General features: G+C 37.2%; 1 protein-coding gene across 1 annotated transcript in view; it reads right to left on the bottom strand.

Moving 5' to 3' along the window:
- Positions 1-716: 716 nt before the first annotated feature.
- ETFA (electron transfer flavoprotein subunit alpha) overlaps positions 717-18,918 on the bottom strand; it is an 85,735-nt gene continuing 67,533 nt past the window's right edge. The window contains exons 11-12 of the mRNA XM_082836090.1: positions 12,155-12,235; positions 717-1,030 (exon numbers count right to left, since the gene is read on the bottom strand). Coding sequence (XP_082692216.1) covers positions 992-1,030; positions 12,155-12,235 — 120 coding nt within the window. The 3' untranslated portion in view covers positions 717-991. The remainder of the gene's footprint in view (positions 1,031-12,154; positions 12,236-18,918) is intronic.

The following is an 18,918-nucleotide window of genomic DNA, read 5'->3' as shown; positions in this document are numbered from 1 at the left end:
GCCCATGCCTTCCTGCAGGCTTGGCCAAAGCCTCACCAGCCTCTGTTCTGTGGGCTGCATTCACACCAGCTTCTGGCCTCTTGCGACACTCTCAACCGCAGCCATGCCCTAGGGCAGCAGAGGGAGAGTGCCAGTGCTCACCACACATGTGGCCAACTCACATACCTGGCTGCTTTCTAAGACAGCCCAAAGGAAGCCACCAGGAGGGCGAAAGAAAAGCCAGAGCATTCTCTGAGCAGGACTTTAAACATTTACAATAATATCAAACTATCTGTTAGCATAAGAGGCCATACTGTCTCAAAGCAGCCCCTCCTTCTCCACTTCCCTCTCCTTTATAGACACAAAGTCCTATCAGCTGACAAAACCTTAAAATGAAATGGAAAATTAAATTAACTTCAGCCAACTAAATATATTCAGCAGGTTCAGGTTTAGCTCAGGTCTGCTCTTGTCACATTAGCTATGATTTTCGGAAGACTGGAATATATTTAAGATAATATCCATGCTTTGTGGCCATGCTTTTTTAACTCTCAATTTGCCATTCCAGTTCCCTTATCTGTTACTAGATTATGTTGATTAGGCTGGTGGCAACATTCATGTTTACAATTTTGCCTAAAACACAGAGCCTTCCATGAACAACACAGGCAAAGATAAAATAATAAATTAACTTTCACTCCTTTTTTTCAATTTTCTCTCTTCCTTTACAAAGATAGGCATATTTCTGGTAATAGTTTTAAAGCTGTGAAAAGGCTTTATTATATATTTTATTACAGAACTAGAAAATTTCAAAAAATAACTGTGTGGAACCACAAATAATTAAAAAGAAACATAATAATAACCCCATAAAAAAGCATTCTGGCGCCTGTTAGAATTTTTCCTCAAATTACAAAATGTAGCTCTCCACGCTTTCCAATGATTGTTACGTTAGCCATGAATTTCTATTTCAGCTGAATATACTTTGATACAATTTTCCTTCTTAAGACATGGTCATGGCTCATTTTTTCTTCAATAGTTCTGTCATTTCAGGAACAACCTGCAAATTAAAAAAAAAAAAGTTATTAGCAACTTGAGTCTTCATTTTGATATGGTCACAACTCCTTAAGAAGTAAAAAGAGGCCAAAAGAAACAATGTGAATCACTACAGAGGTACAAAGTGCCCCCTTCTCTCCCCCACCCAGGAACTCCCGGTTCACCCAGTCTCTCTTCCCATCCATGGGGAAACTATAAACCTTGGGAGGGAAAGGTCACCTGGGACACATGGCTGGTAGGGCCAAAGCCCACTCATGGCTTAGGAGCCTTTCTGACACAACCCCAAACCTCAGAAAGGCACCACAGAAAATAGGAAGTCCAACTTTTCTCTGTGCTGAGAATAGTGTATATATATTTTAACATCTTTATTGGGGTATAATTGCTTTACAATGGTGTGTTAGTTTCTGCTTTATAACAAAGTGAATCAGTTATACATATACATATGTTCCCATATCTCCTCCCTCTTGCGTCTCCCTCCCTCCCACCCTCCCTATCCCACCCCTCTAGGTGGTCACAAAGCAAGCTGATCTCCCTGTGCTATGCGGCTGCTTCCCACTAGCTATCTACCTTACGTTTGTTAGTGTATATACATCCATGTCTCTCTCTCGCCCTGTCACAGCTCACCCTTCCCCCTCCCCAAATCCTCAAGTCCGTTCTCCAGTAGGTCTGTAATGAGGTGGATAGACCTAGAGTCTGTCATACAGAGTGAAGTAAGTCAGAAAGAGAAAGACAAATACTGTATGCTAACACATATATATGGAATTTAAGAAAAAAAAATGTCATGAAGAACCTAGGGGTAAGACAGGAATAAAGACACAGACCAAATACTGTATATTTTTTACCTTCGTGTTTTCTAGCATTCTTCCTTCCCTCACTGCATTCCTGCCCTTCCTTCAAAGTCCACACCAGAGTCTCTTGCTTAGTCATGACTCCTGTCAACCTCCTCTAGTACTTGTTTTCTCATTGTTCATTCATTCATTCATCATTCATTTAACAAACACTGTGGCTGTTGTTCCTCAGCATATGTTACTATCTTCTGGCACATAAAAATGAACTGCATGCTGAACATTACCCATCATCACTCTTTATTAAAATCAAGGCCTTGTGCTGATGCAGTGGCTGGTCAGCAGACACAGTAAGAAACCACAGTGAGGGAAACTGACCGAGTTGGCTCCCACCTTAAAAAGGATTAATTACTAACCCTTGGTCTTGGCAGTTTAGTGGCTACAACTGGAGCTTTTGGTGTGGAGCTGCTTTGTAACAGCCTGGACAACAGAGGAGGGCTACATGTGGGGACTGCAGGGGAATATCACACAGAGCCCACCTGAAAACTAGCTGAGCCACTCATGTAAAATATCAATTACTCAGTCTTCCAAGGGGCTGTCGACTGCCCTAGCTCACAAAGATCCCAGCTGAACTCGCCACTGATGAATATAGCCTCTCAATTATTTAAGAGAGCTACATTTCCATTAGGTGGAAATAATGTGTTCGTACAAAATTTATTAAGGAAATTGTTGACATGTTGTTCCTTCCGAATGTCACTTTGTCTCCAGACTATTAAAAGGCCCATGTTTACCATGGAGCCAGGAGGCATTAGCTCAGGGGCAGCATTAAGTGCTGGCACCACTTCTCCCAGCTTTTCTCGGTGGAGAGACCATGAGCTTATGCCAGTCATACAGATGACATGCTAAATGAGCTTCATGTGGGACCTACGTGTTTCATGAAAAATAGGCTAGAGCCCAACTTCTTTTAAATAAAACATTAATTTGGTTTAGAACACAGTTTTTAAAAACCTTACAGAATGTCCCCCTGCCACGGTCCCCAAAAAAGAGTCGAAGGGTCTTTCTCTCTCCATCCTCTACATCCTTTTTATTAGACCAACCTCAGACTTTCCAAGCATACCACACAATGCCTTAGTTAGGAAAAAGAACATGTCAACTCAGTTTATTGAGTATCTGATGGTCTTAGCACACTGAAAGATCTGGATTCTTATTTTTATTCTATTTTAGATACTGCAGAGGCAGTTCCCTATTCAGTAAGACCAAATGAGAGTGAATTTATGTTTAAAATACGATAATCTACTGATATAAGTCACAGCACAACTATATTTCACTCATTTACCTAGTATTTCCTCAGGATAAGCACTATGGGAGATAAAGAAGTTCAGGCCTGATTCCTGGCCATGAGGAGTTCCACTCACTATTTGGAGAGAAGAGCCAGAGGCCTATGAACAACCCAATTAGAAATGTGCTCATCTTCCACTGTAATGTAAGAGGATGAGAAGAACGGCACTAAAAGCTCCAAATTCAGGAGTCCTGAGGAAAGTTCAGACTGGTGCAGACTAAGAAAAATCAGGACATTACCATGGAGAAGAAAAAGATACTGAGCAAAAAAATAAGGAGGCAAACAGATAAACATTGCAGGTTCCAGAGACAGTAAAGGGATTAGAATGACTCCAGTGAATGACTATGCTGGGAAGAGGTGAAAAAGGTTTAAAAAGACAGGAGATACGCCAAGTCTAATCAATGGGAACACAATAGTCTCTCCAACGGAGATGGACAACTGGATATCCACACATACAAAAGAATGATGTTGGATTGGACCTTCACCTCACACCATATACAAAAATTAATTCAACATGGATCCACAACCTAATTATAAGAGCGAATACCATAAGACTCTTGGATCATGACAACAGATTCTTAGATATGACATCCAAAACATAAGCAACAAAAGAAAAAAAATAGATGAACTGGCCTTTATCAAAATTAAAACCTTTTGTCATCAAAGGACATTATCAAGGAAGTGAAAAGACAACATACAAAATGGGAGAAAATATTTAGAAATCATATGTCTGACAAGAGTTTAACATCCGGAATATAAGAAGAAATGTTACAACTCAACAACAAAAAGACAAACAATTCAATTAAAAAATGGACAAAGGACTTGGATAAACATTTCTCTAAAGAAGATATACAAATGGCCAAAAAGCACACATGAAAAATGCTCAATATCACTGGTCATCAGAAAAATGCAAATCAAAACCACAATGAGATACCACTTCACAACCATTATTAGGATGGCTATAATAAAAGACAATAACAAGTGTCAGCCAGTGTATGGAGAAACTGGGGCCCTTGTATATTATTTGGTAGGAATGTAAAATGAGGCAGCCACTTTGTAAAACAGTCTGACAGTTCTTCAAAATGTTAAACATAGAGTTATAAAGTAAACCAGCAATTCCATTCCTAGATATATATCCAAACAAGATGAATCAGTGCACAAAAACTCATACATGAATGCTCATGGCAGCATTATTTACAACAGACAAAACATGGAAACAACTCAAAAGTCTATCAACTGATGAATGGATAAACAGATTGTGGCATATCCATATGATGGCTATTACTTGGCAATAAAAAGGAATAAAGTGCTGATACATGCTAGAACATGGCGAACCTTTAAAACATTATGCTAAGAATCCAGCCACAAAAGACCATATTACATGATTCTATATCCAAGACTGGCAAATCTACAGAGACACAAAGTAGATTAGCTGTTGCCAGGGGCTGGGGAGAATGTGAATAGGGAGTGGCTGCTCATGGGTATGGGGTTTCCGCTCAGTGTGATGAAGATTTCCAGAATTAGACAGTAGTGATGGCTGCATAACTCTGTGAATATACTAAAAAAAAAAACCCCACTGAACAGTACATTTTAAGAGTGCAAATTTTACAGTATATGAATTACATCTCAGTAAAGCTATTATATTAAGAAAAAAACAAAGACCCCAAACTACCAGTCAGGTGGTGCCCTCTCCCCTATCACTCTAACTCTGATTATGATATTTACCATTTATTAAGCACCTACTATGTAAATGTATGGTAGGAAATACAAACAGGTAGGCTAATATTTAACATAGACTATACTAGGTGCAGTATAATCTCATTTAATTCTCATTACAAGGTAGTATAGTATTTATATTATCTATGAGAAAGCTTATATTCAGAGAGATTAAATAACTTGGCTAAGATAATTTAATTAGTATGTGCCCAAGACAGAATATGAAACAAAGCTCATAATTACCATACCATGTTATTTCTGTCATATGAAGAAAAAAAAAAACTTGTCCTAACTCATATGATTGTTGAAGGGTAAAGTGAAAGGATGAATATAAGAAAATAAAATGTTATGCATATACATTTTTACTCCAGACATGATGAAATTTGGTGGACACAGTATCCCTTAGAGAATTATTAGTCTAACAGCTATATACATTTGTTATGTGTGATACAGTTTGAAATTTTTAATTTTTAAACAAAAATTTGATCTAAAAAAGCCCTTTTTATACAGCTCTTATTTGACTTATGATGTTATTTTAAGATCATAATCCCAAATAGATAATAATTTTCATTCATCATTTGCATATTTGTATTTTTCAAGTTGTTATACCTTTAAATATTTGATTTTTAAAGAGAGGGTGGCCCCAGTGAGAAGTATATTCACTGAGCCACCCTGTCTCCTCTTCTGTCAGAATTACTATAATATTCATCTGGAATCATTCTGATTTCAACTGAGAAAACAATTTGATTTCTATCTAGTTCTGCCTTGGCTGCTAGTCTGTCAAAGATGTGGTTCTATTTACTGCAACTTATCTAAGGTACAGGAGTAGCGGTGAACCACCCAGCTGTGGTACCTGATGAGCTGGAAAGGCAGAGTGATGAGAAAACGAACAGAATCAGGAGCCTGGCTTAGTTGTACCAATAACTTGCTGAGCAGCTTCTCCAAATCACATCTCTCTGGGACACAGACAACTTAAGAAGAACACACCCTGCATGTTACTCATATAGCAATAAATGGGAGGCTGCAACTCAAGCAGAATTTTTAGTATCTTCTTTACTAGTTTTTCCCCAAACTGCATTTTTAAGGACTGATTTTCTCACTTTGTATTAATCAAAGGCATATATAACTGTACTTCAGAACTTCTGAGCCGCATGAGATAGACACTACCGTAATTCTAGCTAAAGGCAAATAAAAATTATGTCTTACTCCAAATAGTCTCCCTATAGTCAAATGTGGACTTCTTAAGGGATGGAAGATGATACTCCAAGCAAATGGCAGCCAAAAGAAAGTGTAGCTGCACTCATATCAGACAAAAAGACTTCAAGACAAAAAAATTAACAAGAGACAAATTGGACAATGTATAATGAAAAAGGGGACAGCTCATAAGAAGACACAACTTATTAACATATATGCACCTAACAGAGAAGCACCAAAATATATAAAACAACTATTAACAGACCTACAGGGAGAAATTGACAGCAACACAGTAATAGTAGGAGATCCTACTTACATCAACCAATAGAGAATTCAGACAGAAAGTCAATAAGGAAAGAGCAGCCTTAAATGAAACGTCAGATCTGATTTGATAGATTTGTACAGAACAGGCCATCCAAATGCAGCAGAATACACATTCTTCTCAAGTGCACATGGAGTTTTCTCAAGGATAGACCATATGTTGGAACACAAAACAACTCTCAATACATTTAAGAAGACTGAAATCATATCAAGCATCTTTTCTGATCATAATGGTATGAATCTAGAAATCAACTACAAGAAGAAAGATAGAAAAAAATCATAAAAATGTGGAGAATGAACAACATGCTACTGAACAACTGTTGGGCCAATGAGGAAATCAAAGGAGAAATAAAAAATTACCTGAACACAAAAGAAAATGAAAATATGACATACCCAAATCTATGGGATGGAGCAAAAGCAGTACTGAGAGGGAAGCTTATAGCAACACAGGCCTACTTCAAGAAACAAGAAAAATCTCAAATAAACAATCTACCCTAACACCTAAAGGAACCAGAAAAAGAACAAACAAAGCCCAAAGTCAGTAGAAGGAAGGAAATAATAAAGATCAGAGCAAAAATAAATGAAATAGAGACTAAAATATGATAGAGAAGATCAGTGAAACTAAGAGCTGATTCTTTGAAAAGATAAACAAAATTGACAAACTATTAGCTAGACTCACCAAGAAAAAAAGAAGGCTCTGATAAATAAAATCAACAAAAGAGGAGAAATAACAATGGGTACCACAGAAATACAAAGGATTATAAGAGAATATTATGAACGTATGCTAACAAACTGGACAGTCTAGAAGAAATGGACAAATTCTTAGAATCATACCACTTTTCAAGACTAAATCATGAAAAATAGAGAATGTGAATAGACCAGTCACTAGTACAGAGACTGAAACAGTAATAAAAAGCTCCCCAGAAAACAAAAGTTCAGAACCAGATGGCCTCACAGGTGAATTCTACTAAATATTCAAAGAAGATTTAATAACCACCCTTCTCAAACTATTCCAAAAAACGGAAGAGGGAACGTTTCCTAACTCATTTTATGAGGCCAACATCACCCTGATACCAAACCCAGACACAGAAAACACAAAAAAAGAAAATTACAGACCAATCTCTCTGATGAATATAGATGAAAAACTCCTCAACAAAGTATTAGCAAACCAAATACAACAATACATTAGAAGGATAACACACCATGATCAAGTGAGATTTATTCCAGGAATGCAAGGATGGTTCAACATCTGCAAATCAATTAACGTGACACACAACATTAACAAAATGAAGGACAAAAACCATATGATCATCTCAACAGATGCAGAAAAAGCACTTGACAAGATTCAACATCCATTTATGGTAAAATCTCTCAATAAAGTGGGTGCAGAAAGAATGTACTTCAACATAATAAAGGTCATATGTATCAAACCCACTAACATCACACTCAGTGGTGAAAAACCAAGTTATCCCTCTAAAATCAGGAACAAGACAAGGATGCTCACTCTCACCACTCTTACTCAACATAGTACTGGAAGTCCTAGCCAGAGCATTTAGGCAAGAAAAAGAAATAAAAGGCATCCAAATTGGAAAGGAAGAAGTAAAAATGTCACTATTTGTGGATGACATAATTTGATATATAGAAAACCCTAAAGATTCCACCAAAAAACTATTAGAAGTAATAAATGAATACAGCAAAGCTTCAGGGTACAAAATCAACACACAAAAATCTGCTGCGTTTCTACATACTGCCAATGAACTAGCAGAGAGAAATTAAGACAACAATCCTGTTTACAATCACAACAAAAAGTATAAAATACCCAGTAATATATTTAACCAAGGAAGTGAAATACCTGTACAATGAAAACTGTAAGACATTGTTGAAAGAAACTGAAGAAGACATAAATAAATGAAAAGATATTCCATGCTCAGAGACTAGAAGAATTAACACTGTTAAAATGTTGATACTGCCCAAAGCAATCTACAGATTCAATGCAATCCCTATCAAAATCCCAAGGACATTTTTCACAGAAATAGAACAAAAAATTCTAAAGTTTACATGGAACATAAAAGCCCCCCCAAAACAAAAGCAATCCTGAGGAAAAAGAACAAAGCTGGAGGTATCCCATGTTCTGATTTCAAACTATATAACAAAGCCATAGTAATCAAAACAGCATGGTATTGGCACAAAAACAGATACACAGATCAGTGGAAGAGAATAGAGCCCAGAAATAAACCCACACATATATAGAAAATTAATTTATAATGAAGGAACAAAGAACATACAATGGAGAAAGAATAGTCTCTTCAATAAATGGTGCTGGGAAAACTGGACAGCCACAGGCAAAAAAATGAAAATAGACCATGCCCCTCACAAAAATAAATTCAAAATGGATCAAAGACTTGAATGTAAGACCTGAAACCGTAGTAGTACTCCTAGAAGAAAACATAGGCAGTATGCTCTTTGATATTAGTCTTAGCAACATCTTTCCAGATATGTCTCCTCAGGCAAGGCAAACAAAAGCAAAAAATAAACAAATGGCAAACTAAAAAGCTTCTGCATGACAAAGGAAATCATTGATAAAATGGAAAGACAACCTATGAAACAAGAGAAGATATCTGCAAATCATATATCCAATAAGGGGTTAATATCCAAAATATGTAAAGCGCTCATACACCTCAACAACAACAAAACAAACACCCTCATTAAAGAATGGGCAGAGGAGCTGAATAGACATTTTTCCAAAGAAGACATATGGATGGCCAACAGGCACATGAAAAGATGTTCAACATCACTAATTATTAGGGACTTGCAAATCAAAACCTCATTTCTGTTAGAATGACTATTATCAAAAAGGCAAGAAATAACAAGTGTTGGTGAGGAAGTGGAGAAAAGGGAACCCTCCTGCACTGCTGGTGGGAATGTAAATTGGTGCAGCCACTATGGAAAAAAGCATGGAGATTCCCCCCAAAATTAAGAATAGAACTACCACATGAACCAGCTATCCCACTCCTGGGTATTTATCCAAAGAATACAAAAACACTAACTTGAAAAGATATACCGGTATTTAAAATGACCCATATACAAGGACCTACTACATTGCACAGAGAACTCTGCTCAATGTTATGTGGCAGCCTGGATGGGAGGGAACTTTGGGGGAGAATGGATACATGTATATGTATGGCTGAGTTGCTTTGCTGTGCACCTGAAACTATCACAACATTGTTAATCGGCTATACTCCAATATAAAACAAAAAGTTTTTAAAAATTTTAAAAAAAGAAAAGATATATGGGGACTCCTGAGTTCACTGCAGTACATTTACAACAGCCAAGATAGGGAAACAACCTAAGTGGCCATCAAACAGTGAATGGATAAAGAAGATGTGGTGTATATATATATACAATGGGATACTATTCATCCATAAAAAAGATGAAATCTTGCCATTTATGACAACATGGATGGACCTTGATGGTATTATGCTAAGGAAATAAATCAGAAGGAGAAAGGCAATTTCACTCATGTAGAATATACCCCCCCCCCACCAAAACAAAGTAAATGAACACACCAAATAAAAACAAACACACAGAATCAGAGAACAGAATAGTGGTTACCAGAGGGGAAGGGGCTTGGGGGAGGGTGCAATGAGTAAAGGGGATCAACGGTATGGTGATAGGTGGAAACTAAATTTTTGGTGGTCAGCATGCTGTAGGGTATACAGAAGTAGAAATATGAAACTTATATAATTACTGAAACTTATATAATGTTATAAAACTATGTTATCTCAATAAAAAAAATTTTTCAAAAAATTTTTAAAAGTGCGCTTCTTAAAACACCAAAAATAGCTTGAGAATCTCAGGTTGGAAATCAGCTGACTGGATGATCTTTGAGGTCCCTTTCCACTTTTACTGTCCTAGGACTCTGAATGAGATATCTCTTTGATCATGTGCATGCGCACAAACACACACACACACATACAATACAGATACATACACTCTCTCATGTTAATGCACAATGTGTGGGACACCACTGCATCTATCATTGCTACAAAGATAGCAATGATATCCTGCCTTGAGGCAGGAGCATCTTTGTAGCAATGATAGATGCAATGGTGTCCCACACAGTATGAACATCACAAATTTCTGACTGTCTAACACTTCATTCTTTTATCCAGTAAGCCCCGCATGTAAGTAGCAATACACAGTACACAAGCAGACAGAATAACATAACTTAAAATAAACAAAATTACTTATAGATTTACTCAAATATTCTCGAGGAAAAATAAAAGGTAACTACAGTAGATGCCTGTCTGCAAACATATCAACATGATACATGGTTAAGGTTCAGAAAGTGTTTGCTTTCATTTTTAAATTAAAAGGTCTTTATCCCTTTATCTGTATCTCACTGGAACTAAATGCTTTCTACTTGAACAAAGGTATTATTATACAGAAATACAAAAACATTTATCTTTTTCATACTAACTTTTCCTCCCACTGGCATATCTTGGTCAAATGACTGCCACTACTGTTTGTTCTTACATAGTTGGGCCAGGTCACAGGAGCAGCTAACCTACCTAAACCCTAAATTTCAGATACAGAACCCCAGGATCACAGAAGAGGGGGTGTATTTTTCCCATGCAATATACAGGCTCTTTTGGGAGGGGGGAGGTTCCATGGGGAAAGCTGCCCTATGCTGACCCAGGACAATAGCCCCAATTATAGTCTCTCCATGAAGTCTGGACCATTACTGAATAATTCTGAGCATTTGAAGGGCCCATCTTTCACTGAGCATGAACACACACTTCAAAATACAGATGTGCTCTCAAAGTGTACTCATTAGTTCATCTGGATCATAAACAGTGCTGGAGAAGCCATGGTAATGGGCCAATCCTCTTGCTGGGGAGACCACCCCTGGCTCTGTCCTCAGGTTGCAGCCTCTCCATTAAGGCCCACAGTAGCTCATTATACTTCTATGTGAGGGGTTCCTCACTCCAGTAAACCCAGGGTTGGATGCTACTTTCAGAGCCTCAATTCCTGCATGAGTGATTTCTGCACAAGGTGACCTGGAAGCCAGTAGACAGGCCCTGAGGGACAAAAAGAGGCCAGGCCATGCATAAGCTATGACCTTTAAATGTGGCCAAATGAATATCAGGTGCTCAACAATATCACTAAAGTAATTCTCTCACGGAGAGGGCAAATACAGGGGTGGTAGCAGGGTAGAAGGAACACTCAAAAAAATGAAGAGTGCGAGGAGTAGGAAATAAGTGTCCTTCTCTACAGCTGTCACTGTTAGGAAGGCCTGTGACTCTCAAACACAGCAAGCAGAGCATACTTGCTGAGTAGATAAAGTGGACTTGAGTGCCCACTCATCCCATGAAAAGCTATAGCATCACTAGTAAATCTCTGAATGAGGGGTTATGATGTGAATTTCTTTAAGGTACCTGCCAAATATGGTTCTAGGTTATAGTTACTTGAGTCATTTCACACTGTATACTAACTTGGCATATGAGATGCCAAGAGCCATGTGGATATTTGAAAGACAATATGGACTTCTTAAAGGGAAAGTTATAATGCTCTATATAAACATCATATATTAAGCAGAACAACTCTTCACTTTAAGTAGTTCAAAACTGCGTATATTAATATATACATACACAGACAGACACAGATACACAAACACACAATGTTTTCCTATAATAGCTTCCTCCCTGACCAACTCCTGGAGGTTGTTGGATGACAACCTAGATAACAGCCATCACTCTCAAGGCCAACTTACCTTAAATAAATCTGCAACTATTCCATAATCTGCCACTTGAAAAATTGGAGCTTCTGGGTCTTTGTTAATAGCCACAATTGTCTGTGAAACAAAAAGAGAGTTTGGCCTTTATAAGAAAACATACCACACAGATTGATGGTTCTATTCTAACTTCCCTAACAAATTTGTATTCTTAAAAATGTCTACCATATAAGATTAGTTTGATTAATGTATGCCAATATTGTAAGTTTAGAAATTTCTGGATTGGAACATAACAAGATTATCTCCGACCCCCACCACTAGCCCACTGCAGTATTAAAAAGGTTTTAAATCATTATTTTTTAAAGTTATTTTTTTACTTATAAAAATAAATGTTTTAGGTAAGTAACAAATCAGAGGAGAGGATTCTGGGAAGACAGCCAACTAGGAAGCACTGGGAATCTGTCTCCTCATGTACACTACAACTGAACTGGCAGAATCTTTCTAATGTAACCATTTTGGAACTTTGGAATCTATTAAAGGTTTGCCAACTAGGAAGCACTGGGAATCTGTCTCCTCATGTACACTACAACTGAACTGGCAGAATCTTTCTAATGTAACCATTTTGGAACTTTGGAATCTATTAAAGGTTTGCAACTTCCAGTGGAAGACTTGCATGGTAAACTGTAGCTCTTAGCAAAATAGTTGCTACCCACCCCCCAACTCCCAGCCCTAGTGGCAGGTAGCTGTGCACATATTCCTGGGGCAGCTTTCACACAGCTTACAGGAGCCAGAGTGGGCAAAAAGGACCCTGTTCTCCAAATATTGAGGATCTGTGCTTTGATCATGGAATGCTGCTTCTGATCACAAAGGTGCAAAGAGGACAGTGGCTACTGCTGTTGTACCTTAACCATCATTGTTCATGCCTTCCCCCTCCCGTCAAAGTTATTTCCAGGAGATTTAAAGGATCAGTGCTCTTCATTTTTCTCTTTTTCCCCTTTTGGGAGCCAGACATTAAAGCCTAGGACATTGAAAAGCAAATGCATATCAGGAGAAAACTACAAAGTGACCACACATGCCCAGGGAAAGGCACAGGCTCTGAAAAGACCCAAGAAGACAGTAAGTTTATACCTCAGGTAAATACGTGGCACAGAGACAGCCTACAACAATCAAAAAAACAAGAACAATAATAAGCAAAAACAATAACCAAAAACCCAGCAAACCTGGGGAAAAAGGAGAACCTGATTTCCAGAGATACCACATTATTAGATTCAAGCGTCCAGTTTTCAACAAAAAAAATCACAAGGCATACAAAGAAACAAAAAATTATGGCCTATTCAAAGGAAAAAAAAAATCAACAGAAACTGTTCCTGAAAAAGACCTGATGGCATATCTACTAGATGAAGACTTTAAAACAGTCATCTTACAGATGCTAAAAGAACTAAAGGAAGATGAGGAGAAGGTCAAGAAAACAATGTGTGAACAAAATGGAAATAGTGATAAAGAGAAAACCCAAAAAGAAACCAAAAAGACATTCTGGAACTGAAAAGTACAAAAACTGAAATGAAAAATTCACTAGAGGGATCCAAAGGCAGACTTGAGCATGCAGGAGAATGAATCAGCAAATTTGAAGACAGGATGATGGAAATTAACAAGCTTGAAGAACAGAAAGAAAAAAGGTTTAAGAAAAGTGAACAGAGCCTAAGGCACCTGTGGACCACCATTAAGAGGACCAAAATACCTATGGTGGGAGTCCCAGAAAGAGAAGAGAGAGAAGAGGGCAGAGAGAATATTTAAAGAAATAATGGCTGAATATTTAAAGAAATAATTTGATTAAAGATATGAATAGAAACAGCCAAGAAACTCAAAAAACTTCAAGTAAGATGAATTCAGAGATCCACACCAAGACACAAAATCACACTTTCAAAAGCTGAAGATAAAAAGAGAATCTTGAAATCAGAAAGAGAGAATTTATTTGCTACACACAAGGAACCCTCAATAAGACTATCAGCAGATTTTCCATCACAAACTTTGGAGGCCAGAAGGTAGTGAGCTGATATATTCAAAGTGCTAAAAGAAAAAAACTGTCGACCAATAACCCTATATCCATCAAAACTGTCCCTCCAGTGACTTTTGCAGAAATTGAAAAACTCATCCTAAAATTCATATGGACTCTCAAGGGACCCTAAATAGGACCAATGAAATAGAAGAGGGAGCCCAGGAATAAACCCTCACATATATGGTCAAATGATTTTTGACAAGGGTGTCAAGATCATTCAATGGGGAAAGGAGAGCCTTTTCAAAAATGGTGTTGGGAAAACTGGATATCCACATACAAATAAATGAAGTTTGCCCCTTACCTAACACTATATACAAAAACTAACTCAAAGCAGATCAAAGATTTAAACACCAGACCTAAAACTACAAAACTCTAAGATGAAAAACATAGGGCAAAAGCTGAATGATGTTGGTTTTGGCAATGATTTCTTGGATATGACATCAAAGGTATACGCAATGAAAAAACAGACAAATTGCACTTCATGGAAATTTAAAAAATTTTGTGGATCCAAAGGCACTATCAACAGAGTAAAAAGGTAACCCAGAGAATGGGAGAAAATATTTCAAATCATATATCTGATAACGGATTTTTTTTAATTAATTAATTAATTAATTTGTTTTTGGCTGTGTTGGGTCTTCATTGCTGCATGTGGGCTTTCTCTAGTTGTGGCGAGCAGGGGCTACTCTTCGCTGTGGAGCATGGGCTTCTCATTGCAGTGGCTTCTCTTGTTGCAGAGCATGGGCTCTAGGCGCACAGGCTTCAGTAGTTGTGGCTCACGGGCTCTAGAGCGCAGGCTCAGTAGTTGTGGCACACGGGCTTAGTTGCTCCGTGGCCTGTGGGAGCTTCCCGGACCAGGGCTCAAACCCGTGTCCCCTGCATTGGCAGGCAGATGCTTATCCACTGCGTCACCAAGGAAGTCCCATGATAAAGGATTAATATACAGAATATATTCAAAAACCTACTAAACTCAACAACAAAAAAAACCAAACTACCCGATTCAAAAATTGGGTGAATGACTTCCATAGCCACTTCTCTGAAGAAGATATACAAATGGCCAATAAGCACATGAAAAAATGCTCAACATCACTGATCATTAGGGAAATGCAAGTCAAAACTACAATAAGATACGACCTCAGATCCATCAGGATGGCTACTATCAAAAAAACAGACAAATGCTGACAAGGGTGTGGAAAAATTGGAACCCGTGTGCATTGTTGGTGGGAATGTAAAATGGTACAGTTGCTGTGGAAAACATTATGGTGGTCCCTCAAAAAATTAAAACTAGAATTACCATATGATCCAGCAATTCCACTTCTGGATGCATACCCAAAAGAATTAAAAACAGGGCCTTGAAAACATATTTGTACACCCATGTTCATAGCACCCTTACTCACAAAGGCTAAAACTTGGAAGCAACCCGAGTATCCACAGATGGACGAATGGATAACCAAAATGTGGTGCATACATACAATGGAATATTATTAGCCTAAAAATGAAGGAAATTCTGACACATGCTGCATGGATTAACCTTGAGGACATTATGCTAAGTGAAATAAGCCAGTCAGAGAAAGAGAAATACCAAATGATGATTCTACTTAAAAGATGTACTTAGAATAGTCAAAATCATGGAGACAAAAAAAATAGAACTGTGGTCGCCAGGATCTGGAGAGTGTGGGGGGAGACTGGGACATTACTGTTTAATGGGTATGGAGTTTCAGTTTTACAAGATGAAAAGAGTTCTGGAGTTGGATAGTGGTGATGGGTGCACAACATTATGAATGTATTTAATAACACTGACAGTGGGTACACATCTAATTTTATACTTAAAAATGGTTAAGATGGTAAATTTTTTGTGTATTTTACCATGCAAAAAATATTAAGTGCAGTGTACTAAAAAATTTGAATTTTCTGTATATAAATTATACCTCAATAATCTGACTTAAACCAAACAAACCAAATGTAACTGGAAAGTTTGGCAGTTCATCGAAAAATTTTAGATATATTGAATGAAAACCATGGATGAAAAATTAATTAACTTATTTTATATTTGGAGTGCTTTATTCAATAAGACAGAAGTCTACTTTATAAAATCATCATGAGATATATATTAGAGTCAATTCTCAGCTTATTTCACTTATAAAATGATTAGTATTTTCTATCTCCTATTAACAAGTATATATATTTAAACTTGTGACTATAAATGTTAGATTTCAACTTTAAAAAAGTAACAAATCCATATCCTAATTCCTAATCCATATCCTAATCCTAATAGGCTTTGTAGCTCACTATTTATCCTCCATGTACTGCATTCAATTTAATATTTTAAAATTACTATTCTGGGTCTATATGAGAATACAAAAGTTAACTATCTAGTCAGCCTGTTAAGATGAACTTTAAAACAAAAAAGTTTAAGTCTTTATGTATGCAGCAAATATAAATAAATGTAATAAAGCAAGTAAATTACAACATCTCCTACAAAAACTACCACAAGTTCTTCTTATCCCCTATAAAATTTTTAAGTGTAAAAGGTTATAATGACAGATCAGTAACAGATTAAGGAGACATAGTCACTAAAAAAGGTGTTATGTTTACACAATTATTCGATTAACAACAGACTTATTTATAAGTTACAAATAGTTTGGTATTCCCCACAGATGCTTCTAACACCATTGCAATTAAAGTAAAATTAGAGTTTTGACTCTAACATGCTGTTATTTTAATAAAAAGATCATAATAATGTGAATCTCTAGAAGAAAAATTAAGTACTTCCCTGCCTATTACACCATCTCATGAAAACAGCTGGAACACCTTTTTAAAGTATTTTGATATAGTCTGACTTAAAATATAGGCTACATGACATTATGTGTAATTCCCCTAGAGGGGCCCTGAGGCGGAATATTCCAGAATATCTGAAACTGGCACACACTGTAGTCCAGGTAACTAGTGATCCAGAGAAACATGCCATATATATTAAAGTATGGTCAGAGACGATAAACGAGGGTTTCAATATGAGCCTCAAATCCAAAGTCACAAGGACAAACATTTTGAATCACAGGCATTGATTTGCATCGAGGTGTTTCTCTTCTGGGAATATGTAGCCTGCTTCACAGCTACTAGCAGAGATTTATTAAATTAACGATGGTTAATGATTTTCCTGGAGGCCACCTAGTCAAACGTCTGACAGTTTAATCATCTGAAAGCTTTTTCATCCCACTATATAAAAGTTATTTTTAAAGAAAGAACACGTAACTGTGGAAAAGGAACCACTATAGTATTTAAGAAAAAAGATTTGGGCTGTTCACAGTTTTTCAGATTACTAAAAGAATATTCCTGAATTATCAACTGTAAATAACTATGATAAAATCTTACTTGCACCTTAGAGCTCTTTTAATATGTCCCTATAAATGCATGTTCTTCTTCCTTACAGACCTTTTAAAGCACAGACTGTATTCAACCATATTAATATGTATACAGTTTCATCAAATTTCATATTCTTTCAACTAGACCACAATGCTAACTAAAACTACAGCTTATATGCAATGCAACTATCAGATTTAAACCAATCACTTAATATTCCTTTTTAGAGCTTAACCAAAATTACAACCTAAGACTGCTGTGTCTCCCACACAAGACAGTGATGGCAGGGACTATGTCTTTTTCATTTGAGCATCTCCAGCATCTAGTACAAAGTACACATGTTTAATAAATATTTGTTGATGGCATGGAGAGACAAATTCTTGGCTCAAGTTTATTCTTATGGATTGTTCCCCAACACTGGTCTCCTTACTTCAATTATTCTTTTTGCTTTGACTATCTAGTCCAGTTCTCCCAATCCAGCCCTGTTGGCATGTAATGAGAACTTTCACCAAGATCGTCTAGGCAGGTAGAGTCTTTTATTTTAGAGAAGCAGAATTCTAGATATGTCTGAACTGGCCCAGCTAAAAATATTTTTTAAGGTTGCTGGTGTTGGAGTGGTTTTTTTCCTCTAATGCAGCAATAACATTTTCCCCATTGGCACTGCTGTTTTCAGAGCTCAGTAAAGAAACCTGCCATCCAACTGTGAAATCTGACTGATTTGGGGCCAATTCATTTAGAGGTTATAAGGAGGTAGTGCATGCATCTTTTCAAGTTAGAAGTTAAACCTATTGAAAGTTTTATTACCTTTTATATCAAACTTCCATCTGAATGGATAAAAGCAGGAGTGTCAGAGGCATCTCTGACTTCATGAAAGACTAAGTTCATAATTCAAACTGTGCATTGTTATGCATGAATTGTGTCATATTCTGAAATATATGTTCACAGAGTCATTACACATAGAGTCCAAGTAGCAAGTTAAAATCAAGTGTTTCCTCTATACACTGTATTTTTGACAATTACTGAGGTTTTGAGACACTCCAATCCAAAACATGTCAGTCGCAATTTAGTAACAACCCAAGAAGAGGGGCCTTGCTGAGGTATGAGGGTGGAACCATTAGGGGACTAGGGTGAAGCAGAGAGAGAATCAGGCATCAGAACCTCATAAACTAGATAAGTCAGAACCTCATCAAGTTGTTTTCACCCCACATTTTCTATCCATAGATTGTCAGAGCTGAAAGGGATCTTAGAGATCATCACCCAACACCTGCATTTGGCAGACACAGAACTGAGGTACCAATAGGACATGTCACGTGGTAAGTTGGCAGTGGAGCTGGGATCCAGGTTCACACCTCTTTCCATGACATAGCACTGCCTCTCCTACCAATGGTAC

The sequence above is a fragment of the Leucopleurus acutus genome, assembly GCF_964270905.1.
Source record: "Leucopleurus acutus genome assembly, chromosome: 1".
NCBI classification, from domain to species: domain Eukaryota; kingdom Metazoa; phylum Chordata; class Mammalia; order Artiodactyla; family Delphinidae; genus Leucopleurus; species Leucopleurus acutus.
The sequence above is the reverse complement of the archived record's forward strand: the minus strand, read 5'-3'. Positions and strand labels throughout refer to the sequence as shown.